Source organism: Sturnira hondurensis, unplaced genomic scaffold (genome assembly GCF_014824575.4).
Source record: "Sturnira hondurensis isolate 20B ecotype Veracruz unplaced genomic scaffold, ASM1482457v3 Scaffold0004136, whole genome shotgun sequence".
Taxonomy (NCBI): Eukaryota; Metazoa; Chordata; class Mammalia; order Chiroptera; family Phyllostomidae; genus Sturnira; species Sturnira hondurensis.
In genome coordinates this window covers 23,235,129-23,249,043 of record NW_028076767.1, presented here as the reverse complement: position 1 = coordinate 23,249,043, position 13,915 = coordinate 23,235,129, and the positions used below count along the sequence as shown (strand labels likewise).

Below are 13,915 nucleotides of genomic sequence, written 5' to 3'. Positions count from 1 at the left end.
AACACAAATAAGTAACGGTAACTTTCTAATGTAGTTATATCATAAAACACAAACAATAAAATACTATGGTTAGTATAAAGATTAACTCCTATATATTTATACATGAGCTAACAAAGGTATCTGTTAAAAATGTCCCTCATTTTTCCCATCTAAGTATAATTCATTGCATCCAGATCAGTTGATTATCAGCCACCTACTGGAACATGAATATAATTTCCTTAAAAGTAATCTGATCACCCATGCTCCATCCACCACTCCATTATATTCCATCAATCCATCCACCCCCCTGCCTCTGCTCCAAGTACAGGAATCACGTATCCTGGAGACAGAAGCAGGGGCACTAGGGGTCTCTGGGAAGCTTTTCTGATTTAGAAGCACCGATGCTTTGGGGGACTTTCCAACTTTGATCTAGAGGGCCTAGAAAAAGCTCATGACATGAAAAAAAGTAAACTAACATTTGCTAACAGCCAGCATTAGATCCACTAGGGGTGGAAGGAATTATGAGTAGGGGGCTTTTGCCAGACTATTCAAGTCAGTTTACCAACAAAACAAAAGCAGGTGCTTGAAGGAGATACTGCTCAGGAATAAAGATGTCTTGAGCTGGACTGTCTTTAATGCAGTCTCTCTGAGGAACCTGATGTATACTGGATGAGGCACTGAAAGGTAAGAAGCCTCAAAACACCTGATATTTTAAAATAGAAACAGTCTACATAAACAAGCTGAATTTAAAAACAAATGCCTTTAAAATCATGAAGACAGATATTCTGGAATAAAATTTATTTAAAATCAGAAGTTGATCTCTGACAGATTACACATGGTATATGACTTACCATCTCCATTTGGCAACCAATGGCTTCTAAAAGTGCTGAATCTTGAACAATATTTAACATTGCTCCTGCAACAGCAAAAATGTCCATTTTATTTAAATACATGACAAGAATACTAAAATGCCTGAAGTAACTCAATTAATAGCAGAGATACGATTTTAGCTGAGTATTCCTGAAGTTGTCATAAAATCACCAATAAATCTGTCAACTGATCAGAAAAGATACTTAAAAAAAAAAAACCTAATTCAGGTCTGCCCCAAAGTTTTAAAACATTTTTCTAAAATAAATTTGTTCAGTCTCATAAATAAATTTGAAGGTCAAACTTTGCTTTATACAAAAACATGATCATTATCAGACACTTTACAACTGGTATGAAAGACCAACCATTAACATCTCACTTCAGGGCTTGCCCACGGCTGCATATCCGAAGAGAGCTTGCATTTATTATCAAGGAGCTCATGGCCCCAGAAAGGTAACAACAGAAACAAGACGGGGAGCCTACCACACTGCTTCTCATCCCAGTGGGAAAGTACTCTTGTCCACAATGGAAAAAGACAGAAAAGACACAGCTTTGCCAATCTATGGCAAGACTGCCAATTGATTCTTCCTTGGAATGTACTAGGGAATGCTCCGGAACAAGGATCAAGCAAAACTAGATCATCTCTCAACCACAGAAATTATATGATTTCAAGGGATATTATTTGAATAACTTAAAATAGTACAATTTGGAGGCTTTCTCACATCAAGATTTAACCTGTTTCTTCAACTCCTTTCCAAAATGAAAGGATTTACCCTTTCCTATTTACTCCACCTTCTCACTGCATAACATACTACACTTCCTGAGCAGCCATTCCAACCATTACTGCCATCGCCAATTCTTTAGCCATCACTTCCTCCCCTGCAATGGACATATTCTTCAAATCTGGCCCTGGCTGGGGTAGCTCAGTGGATTGAGTGCGGGCCTGCAAACCACATGATCGCGGTTCGATTCCCAGTTGGGGCACATGCCTGGGTTGCAGGCCAGTTCCCAGCAGGGGACGCACGGGAGGCAACCATACACTGATATGTCTCTCCTTCTCTCCTTCCCTTCCTCTCTAAAGATAAATAAATAAAATCTTAAAAAAAAATTCTTCAAATCCTGCTCTACAATATCCAATTTAACATCTACTTCCCCCTACGAAGTCTTCCTTACTCTTGGTTTCTTCTCTCTCCATACTAAAGACACTCAGCACGACATGCAATTAGCACTGCCTTCTGCTGTTATCTGACTACTTTGTGAGGGTCTTCCAATTTCTGCAACGAGACTTGCCGAAGGATAAATGCCATACTGACCCCTGCCTCCTTAGCATGCCTGAGATCAAAAATATCTGGGTTTTCACTTACAAAAAAAAATGTTTCTAAAAATGTATGAACACAAACCTAATATCATTTGAGTGTTGTTGGGGTCCGTTTCCGTTTGCAAGGCACCTATTAGTATATTCACAAGTCTCAACTTCAGGGACAAAAAAGTTACTGGTTTATCGTAAGAAGAGCTGTCATCATTACTAAACTTTCCTTCCAGGACCACCTATGGAAGAAACAAAGAATATTTAACATTGATTGCTGTGGTACACTACTCTATGACCATGTGGAAACTGATCCAGCAGGAAAAGGGAGGATGAGTCTGACCAGCGGGGCTCTCAATCTGACCAACATCAGACTGTGCTAAGTCTGTCACTGACTTGACATCGCATGTTACCAGATGTCACCAGCCTATCGCCACTTGAAATGGCGAGCCAGGCACGCTGGCTGACTGACAGCACAAATTTCCACAGCGTATCAATTCTGTTGATTCACTTGAAATACTTTCTAAAATGTTTTTAAAAGCTCTTATTCCATTTTTAAAAGACAGTAACTTGAAACAGCGCACAAAACAGGATATGAAATATTAAAAAAACTTTAATAAAACATTACCTCAGATTTGACTGTGCCAAAGTGATGAGGGAGGGGCAACAAAGAAAGTAGGATATTAATGGAAGATCTTCTCAATTCTGTTGGATTTACATAGCTTTTGAATTTGGAGAGTTCTCTGCCAAAAAACAAAAAAAGAATAGCTATTAGTATTTCCAAACTGAAGTATGTTTTTAGCTATTGCCAAATATACATTATGCCAATTTTTCACAATATAAGCACAAGGTTTGGTCTCATAAAGAATGCAGTTAACTGCTTTCCACTGAATTTATATTCTGTAGTGTGTGTCTATGTTAAACTTTATTATGAAATAAAACTAGAATTTGATTGATTGATTGACTGATTGATTTTAAATGTTAAGTCCTACTCTACAAAATTACGCCCTCTAGGTCGAGGTTGCTCTTACCCCTCCCAACCAGGCTAAAAAAGACTCAACACACTCACAGACAAATAAGAACTGGAGGAGCTCAGGGTCTAGGTATTCTACACTCATTTTATATCCCCTGAGTCTCCTTGGGCTATAAAGACAAGTGGACAGGATAAACTAGGAAACTGGGGAGGAACCACCAAAACAGACCAGGCCAAACAAACCCAGCAAACGATATGCTAATACAGAATGACAGCTTACCTGTCAGGCAGAATGGTTTCAAGAGCTGAAATAAAGTAAGGAACCACAACATCAATCCCTTTCAAGTCACAGCAGAACAAAGGAGGGGAGTTTAGAATAACGCTGGCCAAGACAGGATGGCACATATAATCATTTATCTGCAAACCTTGAATTAAAAGCATGTAAAATCTAGGAAAGCAAGAAAAAAATTTTAAACTGCTGGTCAATTGTTTCCATATATATTAATATTTTCCACATATTCATCTGCAAGTCTGTTTCTACTCTTCATTATTTCTAACCTTGAAAAGCTATTACGCGAATGAAGACAACTCAATCAAATACACTAAGAACCAAATCTTTCCTAATGAAATAAAGATTCATGTCTATTACACCTTGAAGTTTAAACCCTGCAACTCAAATTTACGGGTGCCTACAAATGAAGCACCCAAAACAAAACAAGGCAAATGATTACAGTAATTATCAATAAACTGGAAGGATTACAGGACTGAATTTCATGTCAGTAAAATTTTGCAGCACTGTACAAATCCTGAAAGAAAAAAAAGTGTTGTCTTTTTCCCTGTGACCCACAAATTTTGGAGGAGACAATGAAAGAAAGAAACCTCATTCAACCCTGCATTCATCAGGATATGAAGATCACTCTACATAAGAGCTGAAATAAAGTAAGGAACCACAACATCAATCCCTTTCGAGTCTAGTGTGTGTCACTAAATGTATCCTACTTTACTCTGCCTTCTTTAAAGCATTTAAACCTGATTACTCCCTTCGTCTCTCCTTATTCTTCTGACTTCTATAGCAATTTCCTTTAATAGATCCTCTCCCTCCACGTGCCTCCTAATGTTGGTGTTCCTCAGGCTGCCAAACTTAGTTCTCTAAGCTGTATCTTCGACTACCCTGGTTTTAAACATTGCTTAAGCCACTGAACATAACCAAATCAGTCTCTACCAGATATCTCTCACCTCAGCTCCAGATCTATTAGCCAAAAGCACACTGGATACCTGAGGGCATGAAATGTTTACTAATGTATTCCAGCACTCCCTGTGTATAGTATCTGGCATAAACAATTGTTGATAAATATTCCAAAGGCACCTCAGGTTCAACAGGTTCAAAACTAAGCTTATCAATGGCTCCCTCACAAATTTGCTTTTTTGATTGGTCATACTACCACCCATCCAACCTTATGGACCAGACAGAAAGCTCACGGTCACAACCTTCTTCCCTACTGCTACTGATACCATTTGTGGTATCTCTTCAACCAGTATTCTCCCTCCTGTACCCCTCCCCCCCCCACATACACACAAAGGATGCATGTATTGCATGTGATCCTCCCTCACAGCCATAGCTGACTAGACCAGATACCTCTGTGGTCTACCAACACCTGATTAATCAGATTCTCTTTTTCAGGAATGTGAAATTGGGATGCAGCTTTGCTGACTGGCCCTGCTTGTCACCTAGATGAAGGCCATGAAAATTGAGAGCTCGGAACACTGCAATATAAGAAAATGATCTGCAAAGAATAAAGAAGCAGTTCTGGAACACCATGAAGACAGAAAAACCAGAAAGGAAGAAAACCCACTCTGGTCCTTAGCCACTTTCTAGACCCTGGTTCTTACCCTTCATGAGGCCCCTTGGCATAACCAGACCTTAAAATGTATTAAATAGCATGAGTTTTTCATAATTGGTTCCCTTTTGCTTGAGTCATAGTGAGGTTTTCTGTTACTTAAAACCAAGAGCCTATTGAGATACCCCTGATTAGCTCCCAGAATGTGCTGTTCTATTCCACATCTAGATAGTTTTGCACTGTTTCCTCTAATAGTCTAACTTTCTCTCCTGAGAACCTAGAAGGTACAAAGACGCCTGAAGGCTCTTGTTGATATTAACATGACTTCAGCAGCTGTGTGAAGGATTAGTTGAGAAGGGCAACAAAAACAGGAAGCCATTACAAGTCAATTTCAGAAAAAAGTGAAAGGCCTAGAGTATGGTGGTGGGGACAAAGTGGAAAGATTAAAAAGAGGGTTAAGTAGCAGAAAGGGAGGGATCGGCTGACCAATTAAAGACAGAGATGGAGAGAAGTGGAATGTAAAATGACTTCTAGTTTCTGGCATGAGCCACTAACTAAATGGAAGGCAGAGCCATCCACAAAGATCAGCTAAAGTCACAAATTTGGATCAGATGACCCCACCCAAATCGCTACACACTACCCATCCTCTGTAAGTCCAGCACAGTCGCTCAACCCTCTGTAACTCTTTCCTGAGCCCCAGGGTAAGTGTACGCTGCTCCTTCCTCTGGATGCCCACGCACTTTCTCTGTGCCTCTCCCTACCAACTGCCTATCACGACTGGATCACTGTTAATTGTGTACGTGGCTTTGCTCACTCCAGAAAATAAGCTCCTTAGAGACAAGATTTACATTTAACATTTATGGACCATCTATGATGTCTAATACTGTGCTAAACATTTATTTAAAAATTACTATAGTCCTTTTAAATCTCTCATTAATAAGTCAAATAAAACAATAAATAATAGCTCTAAAATAAAAAGGGTCTTAAGGATCTTTACAAATCTAATAAGGCAAGTAAAATGGAAGAATTCAAGCAAAAATTTCAGTTACTTACGGACATTTGCAGGTATTTCAAACCAACATTTACTTATTAACTTAGCCTACTAAGCCATGTTATAATACAGTTTCACTATGCAAACTATATAAATGAAAAAATAAACAAAACAAAAAATTCTAAGACCTGGATAAATAAGCTGGTAGAATCTCTTCTCCAGTCTTCTTGCTACAAAAAATCCTACATAGTGTCCCACAAGCCTCAGCTCTTCCTGCTTCATAGTTATCAGGAAATTCACTTGCATCAAACATAGGATTGGAAACCATGGTGTCTGTGGACATTTGTGACCCTTTCCGTCGAAACTCCATGCTAGCTTGTGTTGTAATGGCTGGGGAGAGAAAAGGAGGGTTTTATTATATTTGTCAATATGCAGATAGGCTCATGGGACCCTGGACACAAAGATCAAATGTTGGTGTCATTAAATTGCTACTTGAATGGAATCCAATAATTCTTTTGTTTAGCAACTATATTTTACTTTTTTTAAAGGGCTCTCTGAAATCTTCTTGGAAAATGGGTAACAATTAATTTATAGTGGTACTGTCAGTTTAACAAATTCTACAAGAAGTATTTTCCAACTGAATTTTTGATCAGCAGAATACATTTGTATATATCTGTAGTCATATACAGATACATAACAAATTTGGCTTTTCTATTATTCATTCTGTTTTTAACTTCCCCTATAGAATGATACTTAAACATTAATAAAAAGAGCCACTGCAATTGCCACATTACCCCAGACGAACATCACTTCTGAATGGGCAATCCCATGCTAGTTTTTATACTTTAGGGAGAGGGCAAAGTAAGGAAGAGTAATGCGTAGGAAGGAAGAGAGAGCATTCCCACCACCCACCCAACTCCAAAACACACACCAAAGAATCGCCCAACCAAGCAAAATGAAAATGAATTTTAACAACCACAGACAGCAGCTAACTTGAGGTTGATAAATCAGAAAATTGTATTGGTAAGAGCATCATAGTCATTTGTTGTCACTGAAATAGAAGCCCTTCGAAAGTTGCTATTATTTTTAACAAAGATTTCAGAGTGTGTTAAAAGTCACTCTGAAATCTTTTATCACTCTACACAAAATATTTAAACTATTTTATAATAGATTTAATAGAATGCAGAGTCGAATATAAATCTTTATGCAACTTCCCATGAGCCATTTTAGTCCTGAATAAGCTATCCAGCAATAATACATTTAAAAAACACTACATGCAGAATGCATACAAATCAAACATTAAATCTGTATAAAAATAAGCTTAAAGCTTTAAAAAAAAAAAAAGAGCCAAAACACAGTTAGTGCAAAATCCTGAAATTCATGACATGACCAGACTAGTGTACAGAAATAATGGGACTGATTCAGGCAGATTAATTTGCTTTTGCCAACAATCTTCCCCATTCAGAACACAGAAAAGTATTTTTCTTCCCAAGTGCAAAAACTACAAGAGACAATGACAATCAAATTTTTAATGGAATTATGAAAAAAATAAAAACATGACTGCAATAAGAGGAAGCTTCTGGTTCCTACTTACAAGATTTATAAGAAAGAAGAATTTGGATAAAAGATGCTGCAAGATAATAGAAATAAATGGAAACAAATCAAAGGACAGCAGTAATTATAAAATACTTTAAAGATGGTGAAATTTTACAATAAGTTAAGAAGCTTTTTAGCTTTTTAAAAGTTAGATTAAAAGCTTTATGATACCACAAGCTAGTTCAAAAACATAGGAAATTGTGCATTCAGATCCAAAATTATAATTTTTGTATCATGCAAAAGAAATGAACAAAGAAAATTACACAACTACGAAAGAATTGAGGTTTTGAACTGCCCATAACGTGCATTAAAATTTTAGCTCATTAACCCTTCCCAGCTTAATGTTACTTTTACAAAGCACAGTGTACTGTCGAGTAAATCTAAAGCTAACCAGTTCATAGAAGCAAACATTTTAAGTTTGAGGTGAACTACACGGCAGAACTCCTTGATGACAGCCAGCACTTAGAAGACAGACTAACAATGTTAGTACCCCCACACCTCCCCCCACCTCCAAGACCTTCAGAGTGGCACCCACCAGTACTCTAACCCATTCAACTATCTGGATACCTCCTATCTCCCAGGTAATGTAACAGCCTTCCTCATCTCTGAACAAGGCAGGGAAGAGAAACTTCTATCCCTTCCCAACCATGAAAAATGTTAAGAGTTAAAAGAATTTGTTGCCCACAGATGATTTGAATCTGACTTCTTTTGGCACAAAAGGGTGAGTAAAGCCGTTACAAAACCCCTATAGAGCAGGAAGATCTGTAAGTTCCCTTTAAGTAAGCCCACCAAGAAGGCCGCAGGCTGAACCATTCTGAACTGAGGGATTTTAGTGTCAACAGCTCGATACCCAGAAGATACACAGTAAGAAATGCATCTCGATAAAAGTAAAAATATGACTTATTCTAGGAAAGTCAAATAAATATAAATGATTCAGAAAACTCAAAATATAAAGCATATGAATATAAAAAATATAAAACCAAAAACTGTTTTTAAATTTTCATTTAGTCATCCTAAGTACATTTACTTATCCATAAGTAAACACTAGAATTCGAACTTGTAAATAAAATATGGAAATGGTAGAATATAAAGTGTCTGAATTTGAACAAAATAAATAAGGGAATCCCTAAACTGAACCATGCAATCTCAAATTATACTCCTGAAAATGTCTTTATAGTCACAACTCTTCTAAATAACGTAAAATATTTGTAAGAATACCCAAAATAACTGTATGTGTACAGTGCTAACAGTCATAGACCTTAGTTCTGAGGCGATACATAATACACAAGAATGCATATCTGAAAGAAAGCAGAGATCCTTACGGCCATTAGTTTACTCTTCGGAATTAACAGTCTTCCTAGAGATACACAAACTAACGCAATTAGGCCTCCTTTTACCTCAACCTATTTCCAAGCCCAGGAGGAAAGTGCTTTCTTACCCAAACAGCCAATACACTCATTAATGCATGCCACACAGCGCCCGGCTCGGGCTCATTGAACATGCAGTTCAATAAATGATAGCCATTATTGCAATTCGTCTCTATAAGATGTCATAAATAAATCTCCTTCAGTATATTCTGCACTACCCCTTACTCCCATCCTGTACCCCATGCAATTAGTTCCAAATATAATGGTAAGGTGACAAAAATAAATCAGATTTTACTTAGATGGTGTTTCATTTCTCTTATAAAATCTAAATAAAGATATCAGGGTTATTAATTGTCCACCAGTCTTATTTAGTTTCAGAAAAATGGTATTTTTGAAAGCGTACACTTGAAATAAAGTTTTGTGGACTAAAATCTGAGAGGTTTAGAGTCTTTTATGAAGGAGAAGTTTTCTAATATGTATATGCACTGATGAGTGAATGGCTGTCAAAATCTAAGAAAACACTTCTTGTGTATAAATTTCTGGTCAAACTTTTTAATTCTCAATATCAGCATTATTATCCTGGCTGACATGAAGGGAACTTCCAGGTCACCTACTGAAAGGAATTTGATGGAACAAAAAAAGCTAACCTTGAAAAGTGTGTCTAATAAAAACAGACAAAAGTCAAACCTCACAGAACAAACATAAAAAGGACAGGTAGCAAAACTTCCAAAATTCTGTTACTTCAGCTGGAAGGGGTTAAGCACAAGACACTGCTTTGTCAGAGACAAGAGAGTTTTTAAAGATGCATATTAATCTTGCAGGTAGGAAAGATTAAAAAGAAAAAAAAGGAAGAAAAAATGATAACATTTTTCTTGAGCGATATTTACCAGTCATGCTGCTGTCTCTGTTTATCCCATTATGAAGTTTACAGTGAACAAATGCTGCATCAAATAACCACGATCCAAAGAGATTCAAGATGCTGTTAACCTTTGGTCTTTGAGGGGCAGGCAGTGGCCGGGGTTCTGAAGTAGTCTGATTTGGACTTGACAGAGGAGAAGTGGAGGATGTCTGCTGCTGAACTTTTGAGGCGTGAGCAGTACTGACCTATCAGGACACAAGAATATACACCCACACTCATGAAAAATTTGAGAAAACAGCAAGACTTTTTTTAAAGGATGGCAGATTAAAACGGCAACGTTACACAGCATAAGAATGGTGATGAGAACTCTTACTGTGCTTGTCTTCATGGTGGCCTTATTCACAGTAACAGCCCGGTGCCTCCGGTTATGTGGTGGGGTGGTACTGACGGCCGCGCTCTGAGGCATACTTAATCTATTCACGGGTGTTGGAGGAGCACTGTCTGATCGGGGTCTAGAAATGCCTTTAAGAAAAGACAAATGGAGTTATTCCTCACAGGTCAAAATATGTTCAGAAAATCTTCCTCAAGCAACACCAGTGAATGCTCTGTACAGACTATGACAGAGACCGCTAGTAGCCTCCCAATGTCCATTTGCCATCCCTTCCTGAGCTGCAGAACACAAATTCTAGCTGGCCATGACTACCCAGAATAAACAGCTTCATTTTCAAGCCTCTCTTACAGCTTGATGTGGCCATGTTCTGATCACAGAAAAATAGGTGTCGTTGGGTGGACGGTCCAGGGAATCTCTGTAAAAGGACCAATCAAGTGGAGACTCTCCTTCCTTCGTAATTCCCGAACAGAAGAGTTGGACCTCATTCAACGATCATGGCCCATGAGAGAGTACACAAAGGACAGAGAGCCACAAGATGGAAGTACCTTGGATCTCTAACAATGGTGGAACTGCTACAGCAACCCTGTACTACCTAGTCCTTGGGCTTAACCCATGTGTAAGTAAACTAGCTTTGTTTCAACCACAGGTATTTTTGGTTGTTATGTGGCAAACTTAATTTGAACTAATACAGCAAACAGTCAGCAAAGTAGGTTTATAGTTGTGAGTACACAAAACAGAGTTTATTCTTGTATTACTATTTATTATTATATTACTTATTTGTATTACAACTATAAACCTAGTTTTGCCCACCCTGTATATTCCCTACATAATACAAGGGGGGACCCAAACCCCCCTGAATTATCTCCTGGAGGGCAGGTCCCCTGTAGTAACAGGCTTCCCTCACTAGGTGAGTGTTCTAGGAACCCATCTGTATCAGTGTACCACCTGGTGTTGTTGTGAGAGGCTGCATTTGGCTTCAGGGAATTTTTTTTTGATGATTCTTGCAAAGTGTTTGCCTGTTTCATAATGGGTAATTCACAAGCACCCTTGCCTGTACCGTGCAGAGTATTCAGTAGTTTTTGACCAAAAATGACATGACCTCCATGCCCCACCCCCCTATTCACCCACTTTTGCCCTAAGCGACTGTTTCTTTCTGTTTTCCTAGATGAAAAAAGTCCTCAAAGGGAAACATTTTGCTAATGTGGAAGAGGTGAAACAAAATACAGAAGAAGCACTAAAAGGTACCAAAATTAATGACTTCAAAATCTGTTTTCGGCAGCAGAAAGAAACATCTCAATAAATGTATCACATCAAATGGAGAGTACTTTGAAGGTGACTGAAGTTTAGACATGTAAGAATAAATACACAATTTTTTATAAATAAATTTTGGAGCTTTTGGGGGGTCCTCCCTCGTATTGTAACAAATACAAATGACAAATGCTTCAGAAAACGATACATATTAAATACCATGCCTTTCAACAGGTAAAAATAATTCTGACTTTTCATATTCTTAAAATGTGAAAAACAGTACTTCACAAAAGAAATATGCCTTCTAATAATACCTAATGCATTTGAATCTGTATTTTTTTGGATTACTAGTGAGAATGAACATTGTCCTCTTATGCAAATCATTCATTCATATCCTTTGTCCATTTATCTACCAGGTCTTACTCTTTTTCTTAGCATTGTTTGGTCTATTTATATAAGGACAACAAAAACCCTCTAGCTATTACATGTGTTGTGAATACTCTGTTATTCATAATCAAATCTGTTCATCTTTTTCTTTGGTCTTTCATAATAGTTTCTAAAACTAGACTCTAGAGTTACCTACATCTAGCAATCTACACAAAACTCACCTAAGAATGCATCCACCAGACAGCTGATTCCACGCATGGCACGAAAAAATATTTGAGGCAGATGTTTAAGGCAGGGATACTGATTCAATTCTTGTGGCATTCCGCTCACATTCAAGAACTGTTCCTGAAATTTGGGAGTAGAGCTTATAATGGCTGGATTACTCAAATCCACGGGATTACTATCAAGAGAAAGAGAAGAATTAATTATATATTTAAAAGTTTCTTAATGAGTAAGAAACATGCAATCGATTTTAAGAACAGGGCTGTTTGTACCCATTTAATTCGGAGAGGAGACTAATCTGTACTTAATAGGCCAGGGACTCCACCACGAGCACTTCTTTACAGAAGATCTGCAGTGCGTACATAAACTCACTCTGCCTATCCAGAGGATGAGCATCAAAATAAGACTAGAAATTTTTAATTTTTAAGAATATACATGGATATTTTTCTAATATGTTTGGAATTAAGCCATGGAAGAAAAACTGTAAGTCAACAAGAACTCCAAAAATTTTTTTTAATATTAACATACTCAGTTTTTTTAAAACTATTTTTAAGTTGGGATTAGTGTTTGTATTCATGTGTACGTGCTGAAGTCATACATTTCAAAACAGTGTATTTGGGCTTGAGTTAGATTTCCACTAAAAAATAGATTTAGATTTCCACTCAAAATGGTTTGCTTAGCTATCCATCAAATGGCCTCTTCAACTCAAAGTGACATTGTCAATAAACCTACAGGCAGCACCTGGAAAGAATTTCTAGTAGCTACAAGGCCAAAAGAACTAGGCTGAGAAATACAAATCGGTTGTTTATAAATGCTCTGTCCTTTGAAGTCCCTATTTTCTTCCATCCACTCAGATTCTTAATTTCAAGCGGGAAAAAGGAAGTATATATACAGACTTCTAGAGTTAGGAGACTGAATCCACAGAACTAACTGTAATTCATCATGTGGGGTAGAGGAGGTAAGTCTAGTAGCAGTGCCAGCAAGCTTATACCAGTTTCTCCACATGTAAACCTGAAATGATTTTACTGGCAAAAAAAATAAAATTTAAAATAGGTAACAAAGGATACAGACCAGAACATAGAAACTGCACTCCTATAGCTCCCAATGCGCTCTACATCTGACACATGTGGACAGCCTGTTTAAAGATCCAGACTCAACCTAGATTTACTGAAACAGAACCTGCAGGTGGGACCTGAAGGGCAGGTGCCCATGCACAAACAAGTCCAAGGACAGTAGTATTCTAATCAAGGGAAACATTTTTTCTCCCCTGGAAGAAGATAAAGCATTACAACACTAGATGTTGGTGCCTATCTCCCCATCATATTCAGCTCTTTTCCCAGGTAATTTGCCAATGACCATGGCAGCCCTTTCTGAATAACCCTCATGGGCCTGCCTCCTACCCAGCAACACCTCATTTAACCAACAGGGTAAAAACATCCAGAAGGTGTCTATCCAGATGTCTGCCAGATACCTATAATTAATGTAGCCTAAGAAACAAAAATAATTTAATCCAATTTATCCATTTTGAGAATCTGAGCAAAGAAAAAGCCCCAGAACTGAAATGGCTAGAGGTAGAAAGTCACAACAGTATTTACAGCACTGGACAAATTACCACGGGGTTGCATGTACCCCAAAGGCAGAAAGAAACATACTCAGGGGGGGAAAAAACAGTGTGTACAGGCACAAAAGAAACAAAAGGCCAAGACAGAGATGACAGAGGAGCTCATCCCAAGGTTGGCTCAATCCATCCCTATCTTGAGTGCTGGATGCTCACTGCTTCTTGGAACTCAGTGAGACTTCTCTATCATCAGGCAATAACCTCTTTTTCACCTGCACTTACTTACGTAGGCTCCAATTCTTTAGAGCCAAAAGAATCCTTAATAAAATAATA

The 13,915-nt window shown here is 37.9% G+C and overlaps 1 protein-coding gene across 5 annotated transcripts in view; it reads right to left on the bottom strand.

Annotated features, from left to right (window-relative positions):
• The window catches only part of RALGAPB (Ral GTPase activating protein non-catalytic subunit beta), an 88,058-nt gene that overhangs the window by 46,001 nt on the left and 28,142 nt on the right, over positions 1-13,915 (bottom strand). For all 5 annotated transcript variants that reach the window (XM_037044048.1, XM_037044047.1, XM_037044050.1 and 2 more), the window contains 8 exons: positions 12,024-12,202; positions 10,150-10,298; positions 9,805-10,021; positions 6,143-6,344; positions 3,406-3,573; positions 2,781-2,895; positions 2,247-2,394; positions 831-895 (listed from right to left, as the gene is read on the bottom strand). In XM_037044048.1, coding sequence (XP_036899943.1) covers positions 831-895; positions 2,247-2,394; positions 2,781-2,895; positions 3,406-3,573; positions 6,143-6,344; positions 9,805-10,021; positions 10,150-10,298; positions 12,024-12,202 — 1,243 coding nt within the window. The remainder of the gene's footprint in view (positions 1-830; positions 896-2,246; positions 2,395-2,780; positions 2,896-3,405; positions 3,574-6,142; positions 6,345-9,804; positions 10,022-10,149; positions 10,299-12,023; positions 12,203-13,915) is intronic.